Source organism: Elaeis guineensis, chromosome 14 (genome assembly GCF_000442705.2).
Source record: "Elaeis guineensis isolate ETL-2024a chromosome 14, EG11, whole genome shotgun sequence".
Lineage (NCBI taxonomy): Eukaryota > Viridiplantae > Streptophyta > Magnoliopsida > Arecales > Arecaceae > Elaeis > Elaeis guineensis.
The window spans coordinates 63,720,537-63,740,589 of record NC_026006.2 but is presented as its reverse complement, the minus strand read 5'-3'; the positions used below and the strand labels follow the sequence as shown (position 1 = coordinate 63,740,589).

General features: G+C 42.3%; 1 protein-coding gene across 1 annotated transcript; it reads left to right on the top strand.

Moving 5' to 3' along the window:
• The first annotated feature begins 650 nt into the window (after nt 1-650).
• LOC105057179 (transcription factor bHLH61) lies at nt 651-4,078 on the top strand. Its single transcript, XM_029268132.2, has 4 exons — nt 651-844; nt 1,663-1,788; nt 1,901-2,071; nt 3,150-4,078. The coding sequence occupies exons 1-4, from the start codon at nt 767-769 to the stop codon at nt 3,237-3,239; spliced, it is 465 nt and encodes a 154-aa protein (XP_029123965.1). The 5' UTR covers nt 651-766; the 3' UTR covers nt 3,240-4,078.
• The last annotated feature ends 15,975 nt before the right edge of the window (nt 4,079-20,053 follow it).

The following is a 20,053-nucleotide window of genomic DNA, read 5'->3' as shown; positions in this document are numbered from 1 at the left end:
GATGCAACCAGCTTTCAAAGAAGCTACCAGTCGCCCGGAAACCATGCCAAGGTGGCCTTATTTTTCATGCTCTTTGTTGTTTTGCCAAGCAAGAGAATGTTTGGGGGCACCAAAAAATGGAGGGCTTGGCTTATGCTTTTGGCCTCTAGCTAACATTAAGCTATTACAAATTTCATGTAAGGCTGCTCGAGTGATGAGGGTGGCGGAAGAACAATCGAATTTCAGCCATCATGTTAACAAAATGTTTCAATAAAAAGGAGGAGGAACACAAATAGCATGTCTTCTAATGTAAAAAAAACATAATGGGACAAAAGAATTCGAGATCGTGATTAAGATTTAATTCCATTAGACCACATACGTTTTTTCCTCTTTATGTCAACTAGATGAGAAATTAGTTTCTTTCTTAAAATATTATATTAATTTAATTCTACGATAATTAATATTTTAGGACATGATTGAATAACGGCACCCAATTATCTCAAGCTAACCAAGGAATAAGTCACCTATATAATTTTTCTTAGCAAGTTGAGTAAGGGTGTTGCAAGAGTATATTTTTGTTAAAGCTGAAGGGTATTCTAGGTATTTCCTCGCCACATATCATCTGTTATTTATTTGAGGAAACTGAGGCAGCTCATGTGGTGTGGGTGGCAATCAGGAGACCATATAGATTTGAGTGCTCCTTCCTCTCTTTAAGCGATCCTCCAGTCCCCCCAGAGCTTCAGAGAGAGAGAGAGAGAGAGAGAGAGAGAGAGAGAGAGAGAGAGCCATGGTCTCTAGGGAGCACAAGAGAGCTTCTCTGCATGACAAGCTGCAGCTCCTTCGCTCGATTACAAACTCTCATGCAGTAATTTGCCTAAATTTCTAAGCTCTTTAGCTTCCATTGTTGTGCGCTCATTCTCCTCGTCCCTTTGTTTAGCTATGTAGGGACATGCGTGTGACCTAAAATTTGGTTCATATTTATTTAGAAACTCCTTGTGATATCTTCCAATGTTGTTTTCTTTTTTCATGTTTGCATTTGTATCAGCATCTAGCCCTTCAGTTGCTGGCTTGCCATCTATTTTATCACCTTTTACATAAATTTTCAGTTTCTAACGTCATGTTCCTATGGAAATACTAATTTCATCAGGTTACACATACCTTACTTTTATCATCCAATCTCTCTAAATAATTTCATGTGGTAGTTTCATTTACTAAATTAATACTAATTTGTTTCCTCTATTGTTGCATCCTACAATGTTATTCCTATTGTTGCCTAAATTTTCCCACTATATAATGGGTAGTGGGATCTTTTCTAAGCTCATTAAAGGACCAAGTTGATGATATATAGCCCAGCAGCAGACTTTGAGATAGAAAATACTCACCACAAGTTTACATTAAAATTCCGAAGACATTCTTGTCTTAGTTACAGTCATTAACAAGCATTCCAACCAACAGAATTATCTCCATGTACGTATTTGTGTACAACCATCATGTTAGACCTAAATATTTAAGGGAAATAATTAATTCCTTTTCATGTAACTAGTTCTTTTGTAAAGTACCACATGAAACTTCTTCCTTTATAACATAGTATTAGAAACTACAAATATAGCACCCAGCTTTTACATACAAGGGCAGAGTATGATTTCATTTTCACTTTTTTTTTTTCTTTTTTTTTCCTGGCAGCTAAGTAAAACATCAATCATAATAGATGCATCAAAATACATTGCGGAGCTGAAGCAGAAGGTCGAAAGATTGAATCAAGAGATTGCATGCGTGCGGAATGTTGTTGAAGAAAACCCTTTGCCTGTGGTAAGTCTGGATGCTGTTTTTTAATGCCATTTGTTCTAGTGCTCTCTACAGAACTAAAACTACGTGGTAGGTTCTCACATACTCTTAATTACTTCCATCTATATCTCGACAGGTCACAGTCGAAACCCTAAAAAAGGGTTTCCTCATCAATGTGTTCTCAGAGAAGAGATGCCCAGGATTGCTTGTCTCTATTCTGGAGGCCTTTGAGGAGTTGGGCCTCGATGTTATGGAAGCTAGGGCTTCTTGCACTGACATGTTCCGTCTAGAGGCAGTTGGAGGAGAAGTAAGATCAGAAAGAACGACACAGTTATATATAATTCCATTACAATGCATCTTTCAGCATAGTAGACAAACAAGCTAGCTAGTTTATGAGCTAGAAAATGTCTTTGCCTAAAGATCATTTAGAATTTCAAGGGTATAAGGTAGATACATCAGTGCATCAGTTATCTATTTCAATACATGCACAAATATTGGTATTTTACATGAATTTGTCTTTCTTTCTTTCTTTTTTTTGGAAATATGTCATACACGGTAGTTGAATATTTGTGATAAATTATTTTAACAAGATAAAGAGTTCCAATCATTTGGGGTTAGCTTTATGAACATGCCTTTGATTCAAGCATGGTTATTTGTATTATATGTCCCTCAAAGTAGTATTTTTCATGCAAGTTTGTGGACGTGAATCCAAGCATAGTTTTTTGGTTTCCCTTATCAACATCCATCCTCGAGTTTTTATTTTTTATTTTTTCTCCTTCCTTTTTTGTGAACATAAATTAGATACATGAGTATACAGTAATATTTCTGAAATACTACGTGCATATAATGCACGCAAGCATAGGATATAGTATTCTTTCAGCTTTATGGGATCGATATGTCGTACAATATCCAAGAGTATCCATTGTTAGATTGATGATGGCACATCATAGATATATATAAGTGGTTCATAGGGCATGTACATCACCTGCACTTAAACATAGACAATCATCAAGACATGTATGGCATGTGAATCATAATGTATACATGATATATGATCAGAAACAAAAGTACATAACCCCAAGAAAATTATACATAGACGATCAGACAGAGATGTCATCAAATATGAAACCGTACATTATGTGAACTGTTGCTATTGACCAACATGTGACTCAGTTCTAACGGTTGGGACCCCTCTCTCCAGCCTATGCACGAGGGAAGAGGTCCCTAACATTATGGATTGGGATAAGGTGGTTCTTCCACTGTTATTCTTATCCAGAGAGAGAAAAGAAAAGAAAAGTATACTGTTGGTTTTGTTTATTTCATATTGATATAAATAGCTTAGTTATAATCAGTCACTTAGTTTTCTTTTTTAAAATAATTTGCAGAATCAAATCAAAAGTCTGGATGCGCAAGTGGTAAAACAAGCAGTGCTGCAAGCCATCAAGAGTTGCTCCGAAGGTAGCGAGCAAGAGTAATTACAGAAGACCTCCCAGCGCAAGCTTTGATCTTTAGATCCTTTCCTCTAGCATTTTGTTATGGGCTGCAGAAGCTCTTTAATGAAGGTAGATTATTCTATGTATAATTATAATTAAAAGGCTTCCGAAGAGTATGAAATATGGTGGAATGCAAAAAGAAGAAATTTTAAATATTAGTTAGGATTTATTATATGATAATGACTAGATATTTCTACTAAAATCTTCTAGTCCTGAAAAATAGGGAACTGAGCCCCAACTGCTTAAAGGGACACCAGATTTATACATGACAGTGCCACCCGAAATAACAAGACTACGAATTAATAAGTACACATCCTGTCCCAGTAGAATATGTCATCAATAAAGCATGAATAAGGTTCAAACTTACATCTCGCGGTATAAGTCGTCAATGACGGCAAATCTTCCATAACTTTATTCCATGAAAGCAAAATTTTGAAGGCTTATGAAACCATTCAATTATGTACAGTGGCAGTGATTAAACAGTGGGAGATGCTCTGCAAAATAGAATAATGTGGTGGGGCAAAAAATCTGCAGCTCAATCAACAATCCAAAGTAGAAGAAGAATGTTGAAACTAAAACTTCAAATATTGTGGAATTCCTAAGGCAATCACAACAAACAAAAGAAATCAAAGGTTAGAGAATAGAACCTGCTTTGTGGCACGTTATGGAAAGCTCCTTCTTCTAAGAATACTTCATCACACCCAAGTGAATATGATCGATCGATGACATCTGCTTCAATTCACCACTCTCCTAATGTGCATTCAAATAGGATCCTTGACAAACCCTATAAACCTTGCACCACATAGAATGCGATGCCAATAATCTTCCAGAAAATTGTTAGAGAAAAAAAAAATACTTTATGGAATTCTTTTTATTAACGCCCAATTGGATATAGTAAGTTCAATAAGTATACATTCTTAATTTACGCATACTTCTTAAATCTCACCAAGGGGGTGATATACTCTTGTTTCCTCTGTCTCATTTTTAGATCTTGATATATATGGGACCAAATGACCCACATCATATTGGTGGATATGAGAGGTTGTAAGTGAATAAGTTTCTCAAAGAAAAGGATTGCATCCCTTCACTTAATAAATTTGTCCCTTCGATACATTGCATTCCTTTAATAAAATGATGAGTCTTGAAAACTTCACTACCAGTTCAGGAGATTTTTTTTTTTTTTTAATTTTAAATTAATATACTTGACTTCTGATGTATAGCCACCAACAAATGCATCTTTTTTGATTTATCATTCAAGATATGTCTCTTTGATTTATTATTGAAGAAATGTTTCTTAAAGCACCTCTAAGAAGAGAATAACAAAAGATATGTCCATTCAAATATATAAAAGTAATTAAATTTTGGATCACCATTTTGAAAATAAATAAATATTTATTTATTAAATCGAACAGAGTCAAGGGTGTCAGCTAGTTCATTAGATACTAGTGATTTGGGTCGGAGTCCGTATTCACCGCAATCCATGATGTCAATAAATTGTCCTTGCCCATCTTACGAAGAGGGAAAAAGAAGTAGACAGAATCATGGTGTATATAGAAAAACAAATATCATATGGGGCGGGCACTATAAAATATCAGATGGAATGAATTTTATAGCGTGTTATATTTTTTAAATATTTGTTGGTGCAGAATTCTATCGACGTTGGAAAAGTTGGAGTCGAGGGGATCACGATCGTCGTCGGAACTTGTAAAAAAAGTCTAAATCAGAGTTGGGGTACTCCGACAAGATCCTTCGACACTCAAATCAGTACTCTTTTTCAACAGAAATGGAGCACTCGAATGGGATTTTAGTAGAGTTTAGAGATACTGCTTAGAGCTTAAGAGCTTTTCGAGAGCTTGAAAAAGTTTAAAAAAATCTCAGAAAAGCCTCCCGAAATTGTTGCCTTACCCCGTTTTATAGTAGAATGCGGTACGGTCCCGCCATTAATGGTGCAGACAACTGGAAAGTTATCAAATCGTCGGAGGCTGTCAAATCAACGTGGGTTGTCAGGTCATCAGAATTAACCCATGTCTTTAATAGGACAATGTTCCAGGATGGTCGCACAGCATGTCCTTGACAAGTCAACAGCCCATAGCGGTTGTACGGCGTTTGGACGGGCTGGCCGACTATATGTCGGTATTCGACTGTCGAGACATCGGGTGATGACTCGAAAATACCATCGGCTAATCTGGTGCCTTGTGGAAGTCGGACGTCGGCTGCCACCCCCGATAGTGAGTCGGTGATATGGGTTCGGCCATTCGGTCGGTCGACAACAGTATTGGTCTGTTTGGCTGACATACCTTCAGCCGGATATTGTTGGCAGTCATTGTCGGAGTCGTCTGTCTGTCCGGTGGGTAGAGTCGGGCATCGGTCAGACCGATCCGAGGATAAGTCGGCGTACGGAGGTCAGTCGGTATATCCCAACCAGGACCATGCAATGGCTTCTTTCCTATCTTGTGGTCCATGACCACCATCACATGGGCTGATCACTAGGAGGTCATAATAGTGGAGACCATAGAAGATTCAAACTCCTTTCTCGACATCCAGCACTACTCAGTTGTAATTGAGATGGAGCCCGTCTATTGTAGAAGTTCGTCTGGAATCCAATTCTGTTGTAGAAGTTCGGACGGAGTCCAATTCTTGTAGGAGTTCGGAAGGAGACCGCTTACTGTAGAAGCTCGGATGGAGACCGGTTGCCGTAGAAGTCCGAATGGAGACCGCTTATTGTAGAAGCTCGAATGGAGATCAGTTGCCGTGGAAGTCCAGATGGAGTCCGCTTGCAATAGGAGTTCGGACGGAATTCGCTTACTGTAGAAGCCCGGATGGAATTCGAAAGGCGGTCGACCACTGTAGAAACTTGGATGGAGTCTGGTTACTGTAGAAGTTCTACTGCTGGAGAAGCTCGGACATTGACGAAGCCCGAAAGAAGCTCGGAGTAAAGTCGATCGTGACAGGAGGAAGTCTGGAAGAGATTCGGAGAGTAGTCGATCACTGTAGAAAATCGACTGATAGTGAAGCCCAGAGAGTATTTGGAGCAGTCCGATAGACGACTAAAGGAGCTCATTATTGGAGAAGTCCGGAGGGTATGATAGGAGTTCGTCCGTTGGAGGAATCTGGAGGACACTGTGAAAGGTCGGCTGCTGGAGGAGTCCGGATGGTACTATGGAAGCTTGGATGGTTGAGGGAGTTCAGAAAGACGCCGCACAAGGTCGGAAGCTGGAAGAGTCCTGGGAGGGTTGGCCTCTTACGAACTTCGGCTGGGGTTATTTTATACCCAATACTAGTCCCCCTACTTTCGAGTTCGGATTTCGAATGAAGTACAGAAAAATTTTCACAATCGAAGTTCATTTTTTTCTTATCTCTGGCGTAGCTCGTCGCTTTTCTTTTTCTCTCTCCTCATTTTTTTTTAATGTTTGGGCGAAGATTTTTCCTCTGCTCCTAACGGGGTTGTAAGGGTGTAGAGGAGCCATTGAGGAGGCTTTTTTTCTCATTTGATCTTAAACGATCAGGTCTTCGTTTGTGTCAGGACGAGGTTCTCCTCCTGTTCCCAACACAGTCAATTTCAGCTCATGTTAGGACGAGATTTTTCTCCTGTTCCTAACAGGACTGTGGGGGCACGTAAGGGCCGTTGCGAGGGCCTCTCCCCCCATCCGGTCTCTTAATAACTGGATCTTTGACTTTACTTATGTTAGGACGAGGTTCTCCTCCTGTTCCTATCATGGCTGTGGGGGCATATAAGGACCGTTGCGAGGGCCTCTCCCCCCATCCGATCTTTTAATAATCAGATCTTCGATTTTGCTCATGTTAGGACGAAGTCTTCTTCCTGTTCCTAACATGGCTGTGGGGGCGCATAAGGGCCGTTGCGAGGGCCTCTCCCCCCATCCGGTCTCTTAATAACCAGATCTTCGACTTTGCTCATGTTAGGACGAGGTCCTCCTCCTGTTCCTAACATGGCTGTGGGGGCACATAAGGACCGTAGCGAGAGCCTCTCCCTCCATCCGGTCTCTTAATAACCAGGCCTTCGACTTTGCTCATGTTAGGACGAGGTTCTTCTCCTATTCCTAACATGGCTGTGGGGGTGCATAAGGGCCATTGCGAGGGCCTCTTCCCCCATCTGATCTCTTAATAACCGGACCTTCGACTTTGCTCATGTTAGGACGAGGTTCTCCTTCTGTTCCTAACATGATTGTAGGGGCGCATAAGGGCCGTTGCGAGGGCCTCTCCTCCCATCCGGTCTCTTAATAATCGGACTTTCGACTCTGCTCATATTAGGACGAGGTTCTCCTCCTCTTCCTAACATGGCTGTGGGGGCACATAAGGACCGTTGCGAGGGTCTCTCCCCCCATCCGGTCTCTTAATAATCGGACCTTCATTTTTGCTCATGTTAGGACGAGGTCCTCCTCTTGTTCCTAACATGGCTGTGGGGGCGCATAAAGACCGTTGTGAGGGCCTCTCCCTCCATCCGATCTCTTAATAACCGGGTCTTCGATTTTGCTCATGTTAGGACGAGGTTCTCCTCCTGTTCCTAACATAGCTGTGGGGGCGTATAAGGACCGTTACGAGGGCCTCTCCCCCATCTGGTCTCTTAATAACCGAGCCTTCGACTTTGCTTATGTTAGGACGAGGTTCTCCTCCTGTTCCTAATATGGCCGTGGGGGTGCATAAGGGCCGTTGCGAGGGCTTTCCCCCCATCCGGTCTCTTAATAACTGAGCCTTTGACTTTGCTCATGTTAGGATGAGGTTCTCCTCCTTTTCCTAACATGGCTGTGGGGGCGCATAAGGATCGTTGCGAGGGCCTCTCTCCCCATCCGATCTCTTAATAATCGGACATTCGTTTGTATCGGGATGAGGTTCTCCTCTTGTTCCTGACACGCTTAGTTTCGATTGTCTGAAGGAGCTACTCCCTGTCGTTATAAGCTCATGCCAAAAGAAAAGATATGCGAATATGAAACTTTTATTTAAGGCAAAGTTATCGGTAATACATTCGCAGATTTTTTGAATTTTATGGCCGCGAAAGATCCGCTCCTTCGAGCTCTTTTAGATAGTATGTTCCGGACCGGACTACCTCCCTGACTTCATACGGGCCTTCCCAGTTTGGGGCAAGTTTTTCTTGGTTCTGAGGTTGTGAAACAGCGGCTCGCCGAAGTACTAAGTCCCCCGCTCTGAAGGCTTTGCTCTTGACCCGGGAGTTGTAGTAGCGGGTTACTTTCTGCTTGTAGGCTGCCATTCGAACTTGAGCTATCTTCCACTTTTCTTCTAACAAGTCGAGGTTGGCCTTAAGATCCTGTGAGTTGCGCTGCTCGTCGAATGCCACGACTTGCACCGATGGAAGTTTGAGTTCAATTGGGATAACGACTTTTGTTTCGAAGGCCAAGACAAAGGGGGTCTCCTCCGTGGGCAGTCTTTGAGTAGTTCGGTATGCGCATAACATATGATAAAGCTCGTCTGCCCAAGTTTTCTTTGATTTTTCAAGTCTCGCCTTGATTCCTTGCAACAGAGTCCTGTTGGTCACCTCGGCTTCGTCATTTGCCTGCGGATGGGCTACTGACGTGAAGTTATGGAAGATGTTTAAGTCCTCACAAAATTCAGCAAACCTTGCTCCAGCAAATTGTAGCCCATTATTAGTAATGAGAGTTCTGGGTAAGCCGAACCTACAAACGATTGACTTCCAGACGAAGTCCTGCACTTTAGCTTCTGTGATTTTCACCAAAGGTTTGGCTTCGATCCAATTGGTGAAGTAATCAATTGCCACCAGAAGAAACTTTTGCTGCCCAGACGTCATGGAAAAAGGTCTAAGGATATCCATCCCCCATTGTGCAAATGGCCATGGGGCACTCAAGAGTGTAAGTTCGGAGGTGGGCTGTCTTTGGATATTCGCATATCTCTGACACCGATCACACTTTTTCATATATTCAATGGAGTTGTGGTACATTGTAGACCAGTAATAACCTTGTCGGAGCAGTTTGTGGGATAAAGATCTGGCCCCCAGGTGACTTCCACAGACTCCTTCATATACCTCCCACAAGGCAAAGTCGGCTTTAGAAGGCCGGAGACATTTCAAGAGGGGCAAAGAGTACGACATCTTGTACAGCTTACCCTCATAAACGATATATCGGGAGGTCTGGTTTCTAAGCTTCCGAGCTTCTTTTGCATCTTGAGGAAGAATTCCATCCTTGAGGTATGCAATCAGTGGGTCAATCCAGCTGGGTTCATAGCTGATCTCCATTACAAGCTACGGTTCTTCCGTACTTGAACATTTCAGAACTTCGAAGAGGACTTCCTTGGGTAGTTCAGCTGGAGCCAGTGTCGCCAACTTGGAGAGAAGATCGGTCCTGATATTTTCTGCTCTTGGAATCTGCTTGATGTCAAAGCTGCCGAAGGCAGGAATGATCTCTTTTATCTTTTCGAGATACTTGGCCATACTGTCCTCCCGAGCTTCATAGTTTCCGCTGACTTGTCCCATTACCAATTAAGAGTCACTGTAGACTTGGAGCCGATCTACTTCTAATTCTTTGATGATCTTCAGTCCTGCAATCAGAGCTTCATATTCTGCTCCATTATTTGTCACAGGAAATTTGAAGCATAGTGCGTACTCCACGATAATTCTCTTCGGATTGACCAAGATCAGGCACATGCCCGCGCCTGACATGTTGGAGGAACTGTCCATATAGAGGGCTCAAAAATCATCAAGGAGATCTGTTCTTTCCTCAAGGGAGTTCGGCTGGAGCCCTGGGTTGTCAGCTTCACCTCGTTCAAGTTCGGCTTCTTTCGGGATAGTGCATTCCACTATGAAGTCTGCTAATATCTGGACTTTTATCGTCGGTCGAGGTCGATAGTCAATGTCGAATTTCGTGAGCTCGACTGTCCATTTCGCTATCCTTTCGAAAGCATCTGCTCCATGCAGAACTGTCTTAATTGGCTGGTCGGTAAGCAGTGTTATGGTGTGCCCTTGAAAGTAAGGTTGGAGCCTTCGGGCTGCAATCAACAGGACGTAAGTTAGTTTCTCTAACTTAGTGTATCTGGTTTCAGCATCTCTCAATACTCGGCTTATGTAGTAGATCGGCCGTTGAGTTTTTGCTTCTTCCTTAACCAGAACTGCTGCGAGAGCCGCAGAGGAGACCGCCAGGTACAGAAACAACTCCTTTCCAGGTTCGGACTTTGCCAATAGCGGAGGTGAGCCGAGGTAGTTCTTCAATTCTTCGAATATTTGCTGACATTCAGTGGTCCAACAGAAGTTCTTCGACTGCTTGAGAGTCTGAAAGAAAGGTAGGCATCGTTCGACCGACCTTGAGATGAAGCGATTCAGAGCTGCTACTCTTCCAGTAAGGCACTAAACTTCCTTTATCGACTTCGGGGCGGTCATTTCCTGGATGGCACGAATCTTTTTCAGATTTGCTTCGATCCCTCACCCCGACACCATAAAGCCCAAGAATTTCTCTGAGGTTATTCCAAAAGTGCACTTGGTTGGGTTCAGTTTCATCTTGTATTTTCGGAGGGCACTGAAGGTCTCCTCAAGGTCGGCGACGTGGTTCATTGAGGATTTGCTTTTTATAAGTATGTTGTCCACGTAGACCTCCATGTTGCGGCCAATTTGCTCTTTGAAGATCTTGTTCACTAGCCGTTGATAGGTCGCCCCTGCATTTTTTAGGCCAAAAGGCATGACCTTGTAACAGTAAAAACCATGGTCAATGATAAAAGCAGTCTTTTCTTCATCCTCTGGTGCCATCCTGATTTGATTGTAGCCGAAGAATGCATCTACGAAAGTGAGAAGCTCGTGGCCCGAGGTCGCATCCACCAATTGGTCAATTCTGGATAGAGGGTAACTGTCCTTCGGGCAGGGCTTTGTTCAGCTTTTTGAAGTCTATACATATCCTCCACTTGTCGTTCGCCTTCTTGACGAGAACCACATTGGAGACCCAGTTCGGATAGTTGACTTCTCTGATGAATCCAGCTTTCAGGAGTTTATCAACTTCCTCAGCTATTGCCTTCTGCCTTTCTGGTGCATGACCTTGAATTTTTTTCTTCATCGGCCGATGTTTGGGATCAACAGCTAGACGGTGTTCCATGACTTCCGCATCAATCCCCGACACGTCCGTCGGAATCCAAATAAAAACATCCGCATTCTTTTGTAGAAAATTGATGAGCTGTGTCCGTACCTCTTCTCCCAGATTGGAGTCGATCTTTACCACGTGCTCTTTATTCCCATCGTTCAAAGGAATTGAGATAAGATCTTCAATTGGCTCACCCCGTTCTTCAGCAAGGTCGTCGCAGGTGTCTAATCCATCAACCGGACAGGGGTCAGACTTACTATTTCTTCATAAGGCTATGTTATAGCAGTGTCTTGTCAGGACTTGATCTCCTCTGACCTCTCCGACTCCTTGGCTTGTAGAAAATTTCAACTTCAAATGATAGGTCGATATCACAGCTCAGAGGGCGTTGAAGCCAGGTCGGTCAAGTATTGCATTGTAGGCAGATGGCGCCCTTACTACCAGAACATCCACTTGCACTTTAGATTGTTTCGGGCACCAATCTGCAATTACGGTCAAAGTTATTACTCCTTCCACTGGCACAGCATCGCTAGTGAACTCTATCAATGGGGAGCTTATCGGCCCAAGCCGATCATCCAGAATGGATATTTTTAAGAATGTATCGTAAAATAAAATATCGGCCAAGCTTTCATTATCAACAAGGATGCGGCATACATCATAGTCAGTCATATTTAAAGAAACTACAACCGCATCATTATGGAAGAATTGAACCTCCTGGACATCTTCTTCAGTAAAGGTTATAAATTCTTTAGTTCTCTGCCGCTTGGGCGGTTCGGCCGATCCACTGGCTGCTCCCTGTCGGGGTCCTCCAGAGATGGTGTTGATGATCCTGATTGGAGGCTGATCTTCAGGCTGTTCTTTCCTCTTTGGCGGCTCTGATTGTGGTAGGGCCCTCGACTGATCTTTCCTACCTTCAGACCGACGTCGGATAAATCTATTGAGCCGACCTCATCTGATGAGCTCCTCGATCTCGTCTCGGAGCTGAACACACTCCTCCGTGTCGTGGCTGTGGTCACGATGATAGAGACAGAACTTGTCAGGGTTATGCTTTCCAGGGTGTGTGCGCATCTTTTTCGACCTTGACAGGTGCTCCCTGATCTCCATCAGCACTTAAATTTTTGGAGCATTGAGAGGGGCGTAGCTGTGGAATCTTCCTAGGGGAGAGCTCCACCGAACTCTGCGGTTCGGGCTTCTCTGCCTACGAGCTCGGGGGGAGTTCGGATATGCTTGTGTTCGGGGAGAGTTCGAGAATGCGATCGAGCTTCACTCGACCCTTTTTCAGCTGCGGGCTTGCCGGAGTCATCTGCCTACCGCTCCTTCGCGGCCTTCTCATCCTTCAGCTTGAAGGTTTTCTCTGCTCGGGCATATCCTTTGGCCCGAGTCAGCAAATCAGCGAAGTTCCTGGGATACTTTTTTTCAGAAAAAATAGAAGGTCATTCTTTTGAAGATCGCTCTTCAGGATGGCCATTGCAACTGATTGGTCCAAGTTCCGGACCTCCAATGCGACGGCGTTAAAATGGTTGACATAAGTTCAAATGGATTCTCTCTCATTTTGCTTGATGTTGACGAGAGACTCCGAATCTCTCCGAGGACGTCGGCTGCTGATGAAATGAACCGCAAACTGGTGGCTCATTTGATCAAAGGAGAAGATAGTATCCAGCTTCAATATCGAGTACCAATTTCTTCCTGCTCCCTTCAAGGTAGATGGAAAAGCTCGGCACAGGATGACGTCTGACGCGCTGTGGAGTAGCATCATTGTCCGGAAGGCCTCCAAGTGGTCAACTGCATCCGAGATCCCGTCGTAGCTCTCAAATTGGGGGAGCTTGAAGTTCGACCAGATCGGTTCCTACATAATCCTTTGAGAAAAAGGAGGGTCGGTATGGATATCCTCACCGTAAGCAGGGGGAGCATGATGGAGCTCTTCTATCTGTCGGTTCATCTCTTGGAATCTTTGATCCAAGAGATCCTTTCGATCGCAAATCTCGAGGGTCTTCTGGCAGAATGGAGGTAGGGACCCTCCGGGGGCAGAATCATGATCAGACAGAGAGCTCTCCACCTTCTGCTTCCCCTTTCGGAGGGATATAGGGCGACTGGCCCAAGTGGACCGCCCGATCGTCGGCTTCTGAAACTCCGACAATGCTCTTTCCAGTCACACAGATGCCTGCGGCTGCTGCTGCTGCTGCTGCATGTCCTGCACCGCTTCGGTGAGGCCCCTGACCTGCTGAACCAGCAGGTCGAACTGCTCCATGCCGACTGCCGCTGTCGGAGGAGGAGGAGTTTGGAAAACTGGAGACGAGATCGGAGCCAACGGATCTTGCTGCGATCTAGCCATGGAGGCCATAGATCGTCTGGTGGATGCCTTTTGGAGAGGTATCAGGTTGGGATCTAGTCGGAGAAGAAGAAGAAGATGTCGAAGAAGATGACCGGAGACAGTCCCATTGAGTACTCCTTTAAGAACAAGGGTCCTGCGAAGATACAGCCACCCTTCCTCTAGCGCCAATTTTGTTGGTACAGAATTCCGCCGATGCCGGAGAAGCTGGAGTCGAGGGAATCACGGTCGCCACCGGGATCTGTAAGAAAAGTCTAAACTGGAGTTGGGGGTGCTCCGGCAAGACCCTCCGACGCTCAAGTTAGTACTCTACTTCAACAGAAATGGAGTACTCGAATGAAATTTTAGCAGAGTTTAGAGATAGTGCTTAAAGCTTAAGAGCTTTTCGAGAGCTTGAGAAAGCTTGAAAAAAACCTCAGAAAAGCCCCCAAAACTGTTGCCTTACCCAGTTTTATAGTAGAATGCGGTATGGTCCCGTCATTAATGGTGCAGACAACTGGAAAGTTGTCAAATCGTCGGGGACTGTCAAATCGGCGTGGATTGTCAGGTCATCAGAATTAACCCATATCCTTGGCAGGACAATGTCCCAGAGCGGTCGCACAGCATGTCCTTGACAAGTCAACAGCCTATAGCAATTGTACGACGTTTGGACGGGCTGGCCGACTATATGTCGGTATTCAACTGTCGGGACGTCGGGTGATGACTCGAAAATACCGTCGGCTGATCTGGTGCCTTGTGGAAGTCGAACGTCGGCTGTCACCCCCGATAGTGAGTCGGTGATATGGATTCGGTCGGTCAGCAATAGTATTGGTTTGTTTGGCCGACATACCTTCGGTCGGATATTGTCGGCAGTCATTGTCGGAGTCGTCTGTCTGTCCCATGGATAGAGTCGGACATCGGTCGGACCGGTCCGAGGATAAGTCGGTGTACGGGGGTCAGTCGATATATCCCAATAAGGACCATGCAATGGCTTCTTTCCTGTCTTGTGGTCCATGACCACCACCACATGGGCTGATCACTGGAAGGTCATAATAGTGGAGACCATAAAAGATTCAAACTCCTTCCTCGGTATCCAGCACTACTCAGTTGTAACTGAGATGGAGCCCGTCCATTGTAGAAGTTCGTCTGAAATCCAATTCTGTTATAGAAGTTCGGACGAAGTTCGATTCTTGTAGGAGTCCGAAAGGAGGTCGCTTACTGTAGAAGCTCAGATGGAGATCGATTACTGTGGAAGCCCGGATGGAGACCGCTTATTGTAGAAGCTCGGATGGAGACCGGTTGCCGTGAAAGTCCGGATGGAGTCCGTTTGCAATAGGAGTTCGGATGGAATTCACTTACTGTAGAAGCCCGGATGGAATTCGGAAGGCGGTCGACCACTGTAGAAACTTGGATGAAGTCTGGTTACTATAGAAGTCCTGCTGCTGGAGAAGCTCGGACATTGACAAAGCCCGAAAGAAGCTCGGAGTAAAGTCGATCGTGACAGGAGAAAGTCTGGAAGAGATTCGGAGAGTAGTCGATCACTGTAGAAAATCGACTGATAGTGAAGCCCAAAGAGCATTTGGAGCAGTCCGATAGACGACTGAAGGAGCTCATTATTAGAGAAATCCGGAGGGTACGATAGGAGTTCATCCGTTGGAGGAATCTGGAGGACACTGTGGAAGGTCGGCTGCTGGAGAAGTCTGGATGGTACTGTGGAAGCTCGGATGGCCGAGGGAGTTCAGAAAGACGCCGCACAAAGTCGAAAGCCGGAAGAGTCCTGGGAGGGTTGGCCTCTTACGAACTTTGGCTGGGGTTATTTTATATCCAACAATATTAATTTTAAATAATAAATTTAAAAATAAAAAAATTAATAAAAATATTAATTTTATGATTAACATATTTTTTTTTCTTTTTTTTAATTTTTAATATATTTTTTTACGATATATACTATATGATAATATAATACATACTAAATATATGCCAGATGATACATACTATAAGCTTTTTTGATACATATCTAACAACGATCTGATACATATATACAGTTAAATTGATGCATATTTTATCGAACTTAATATTCATTAGCATATAGTATATGACTAGTTGATACACATCTAGCAAAATAATATTCATCCAATGTCCTAATACACACCTCTAAATAAAACGATACACAGTTTTCAAAATATAGACATTCATCGATGCACAATATATGAGAAAATGATATATACTAGACGACTTACTAATACATACTGTAAGTTTTTTTGATATACATATAGCAACGACCTAATACACATTTATAAATAAATCGATACATAGCTTACCAAACTTAGTATCCACTAGTACATAGTATATGGTCAATTGATACACACTTAGCAAAATATTTATCTGACGTCCTAATATATATCTTTAGATAAAATGATATATAATTTTTATGAACTTTTAGATGCAAAGATATTAGAAAAGAAGAGGGATTTAGAAGAGGAGAAAGGATCTCAACGAAGACCTCATAGATAAGAGAAAAGAGTGTGGGGATTAGGAAAGAAGAAAGAGACTCAGGAGAAATACCTTATGGAGGAGTGAAATGGCTTGATGAGAAAAATAATGGATGAAGAAACTTGATGAGGAAGAATAAAGATAGTTATGAAGGATGTCTCTCAAATATGTATTTTATTTTATTTATTGTTTCAGTTATCAAACTAACAGGCTCCATTAGTTATGGATGCTTGTGTAGAGCATCGTGAAAAGAAGTTATTTAAATAACTAATAAGAGCTTATATTGGCATTATGACCGGCCATTCGAGAGAAAACAAAAGTATTATATATATATATATATATATATTGGTAGTAGAGAAACCAAATTAATTATAGACTGGCAGTATAACGTGAATCGGCGTAGCACTATGTTGACCATCTCAAGATTTTGAAGGTTCTACTTATTGTGGTCAATTTTGGATCATGCCAAGTTTACATGATGGCCTTCTAGCCAAAAGGTTCAAAATATGGGAATATTAGATATTCAATGGATTGTTACAACTTAATATGCAAACTAAGTATACCTCGCAATAGGAATTGATGTCCTCACAGACCACATTCATGGATTGATAATATGCACCGAAAATGAGGGCCCAAGCAGGTGCAGGATGGCAGGCCTTCATGAGCAGCATTTCTTTGGAGGACCAAAGATTACTATAAGTTTTTCTTTTTAAACATGTACATATAGATTTTTGGAGTGTGCTTCCCTGGCTTTCCTCTAATAAATTTAGATCCCATTCTAGGGGACTAAATTTCATCAACACAATCAGTTCATTAATAGAGATCTGCTACCTTAAATAAGTTGTATCGTTCTATCGCTGATTCTTCAAGTGGTGGGTCAAGAATGGATCAGAAAGATTTTCCTTTAGCATGTTTTGTATCTCTACCATTAAGTTTTCCTTGTCAGTCAAATTAAGGATTCAGTTTGTGAAGCTTCGTACGGACGTACATTTAATCCCACATCGATCATTCATTAAAAAGATCTTGAGTACTTATACAAAATTTAGAAACCTAAATAATATCTGTCAACTAATTTTTTTGGATGAAGTTCTGAATTGTTACAAATGATATTATAGTCAACATAGCTCATAGCCTACGTAGACTTGATAATACTGTAACATGAGTTTATTGAACCTAACTACAAACCACTTGTGATGTCTATAAATAGATATATAGATTTAAACTCTTAATTTAGCAATGGCACTAGGATTTAAACAAGAAAAGTATATAAAAACTCAAATGGATGTGTATTTAGTCCAACATCATAAATAATTTGACGTGTTTGAGCTCATAAGGACGTGTCTTTAGTCACACATCGCAAATAATTTGATATGTTGAGCTTATAAGGACGTGTATTTAGTCCCACGTCACAAATAATTTCATGTGTTGAGCTTATAAGGACAGGTAATCATTTAAATTAAACCCCAAGCTCATATGTCCTGATCCTGCTACAGTATATTTTAATAATCAAGGGCCATAGTTTCCTTAACTAGAGTATTTTATAGGAATCGAGCCAGATTAGGTTTGCTTGGCTTCGGTATTCCATCAAGTTAGCTGTGCACTACGGACTTGTTCCAAATGGATGCAGTATTTCCCAGCTGTTGATGATTCCCATGAAGAAGCCTCTCTTTGTCACAGTGAGAAAGGTTTTAAAGAACTGATACCTTGCTTATAACCTGATAGCAAAGCGGTACACCATATCGAGAATCGTGGAAAGGGTCCTGATGTGAATGTAACATGTAGCTTCTAAGTACCCAAATATAGGATTTACGATAATGTTTGATGAGAATGGAATTGATTGCGGCCAAGCGAACGTACACGGTGCTGACGTTGGTGGGTTTTGAGACAGCCATCAAGACTCGTATCATGCATTTTTAAATAGCATGAATACAAGTTTATGTGGTTTATGTGCTAATCTTAATTGTCCCGTTGGCCCTTCCCACCCCTGCCCCTCTCTCTCAGCAAACAAGATACCATCTGTCACAGAAATCCATGATAGTACATTTTGCACAGACATTTCCATCACCATTAAGACCATATGTACCATTTCTGTGAAACATCACAGAGTCACCCCTTTTCGTTAGAACCGTCTTGTGGTCTTGACCACATGAACCATGAGTTCTTTATAAAAAAAAAGGGAAAAGGAAACGAAGAATATTGAACTACATTTTTTTTATTTTCCCTTCAAATAGTGGTAGGAGATTAGAGAGGGAGGGGTGAATATCAATATCAAAATATCACAAAAATGCTCTCGTATGTGTTCTTCGGTTGCCTCCCGACGATCTGTTATGTATCATGGTACCATGATACCTTTTTATAATATTTTATTATTAAAAAAAATTAATATATTTTATAGCATTATTTTTATATATTTTATTTTTTAAAAAATATTTTATTAATTATTTTTTTCTTCTCCATCTATCCATGGCTTTCTCGCACCTCCTACCCATCTTCGGTGCCATCCGCGACCCCTCTGCCCTCATGCCCCTCTTCGACACCCACGACCTCTCTGCCCTCAGCCTCCTCCCCCCCCTCGCCCCGCATGCCAGCTGGTAGCTTCCAAGCACCCCCACACCCCACGTGCATCTGCAATTTCCACCCCTAGCACTGATGGCTTCTACTTGATCTCCCCCACCCCCTCCGCCTTATGCACCCAAGGTTCCAGCCCCCACCATATCCAACTCCCCCACCCCGCCCCTAGTGTCGGTGGCTTCTGTGCCCCCAATCCCCCCTCTCCGATGCCCGCGGCCTCTGCCCCTCGCGTGCCTACGATTCTCCCACCTCCTACTATCGGTGGCTTCTACGCCCCTACAATTCCCTTTCTTTGATGCCTGTAGCTTCTGCGCCACCTGCATGCATACGATTCTCCCACCTTCTAGTGCTGGCAGCTTTTACAGCCCCCTACCCCACGCACGCCCACTGTTCTCCCTTGATCGGTGGCTTTTCCGCTCCACCGCTGCCCCACCCACAGCTCCTTCATCTTCATCAATCATGATGATGATTTTAAAAAAAAATTATTTAATTATAATATAAAATAATTTTAATTTTTGAAATATTTATTGTACTAATCACATACATAAATACTTCGATTAGTTGAAATCCAGATAGTTTGTGTTTAATTCAATGATCAGAAATAGGTTAATATTAAAAAAATTAAAATATTTTTTGAAGTATCTTAATAAAATTTTAATTTTTAATGATAGGAGATTAAAGAGGGTGGGGTGAATATCAATATTAAAATATCACAAAAATGCTCTTATAGGTCTTCTCCAGTGGCTTCTTGGTGATCTGTTGTGCTTCGTGATCCGGGGAAGTCTTATCCATCATAATCCTGCCGGAAAGGAAAAAAAAAAAAAAAAACACACAAAAACAAAACTAGGAGATCTACTCTCAGCGCGAAGCATCGGCAGCCAGCCTCCAGTTGCGTTAGCACTTTTATAGAGACCCGTTTCTTGGGTGCAGCAACTTTGTATCTCTGAAATATGTTGCGATGTGAAGAGGTGTGACCTTCCATTAAAACTTTACTACTGACAGAATATATGAATAATTATAATTTTTTATTAGAGAAATATTTATGAAAGTGAAATGGCTACGACTGTAATTTTTTATGGTTGATGATCCAAAAAAAAAAAAAAAAAGTGGACCGATGACTTCATGGACCTCCTATTATTTGGCCTGTTAGTCTTGAAAAATAAACATTATTGAGGCTCATATATTTCTTCTTTTCTTTTCTCTTCATGTATTATGATTCCATTAAATTATCACTAGTTTCTCTTTTTTGATTAGAAAAGTCCCAACCATATGAGACTATTTGAGGTTAAAAAGGTGCAGTCATAAATCCTCTCCTCATCATAGTAAAGATGTATTTTTTGAAAGTATTTTTTATAGTAAACAGAAGAATGATCTTATAC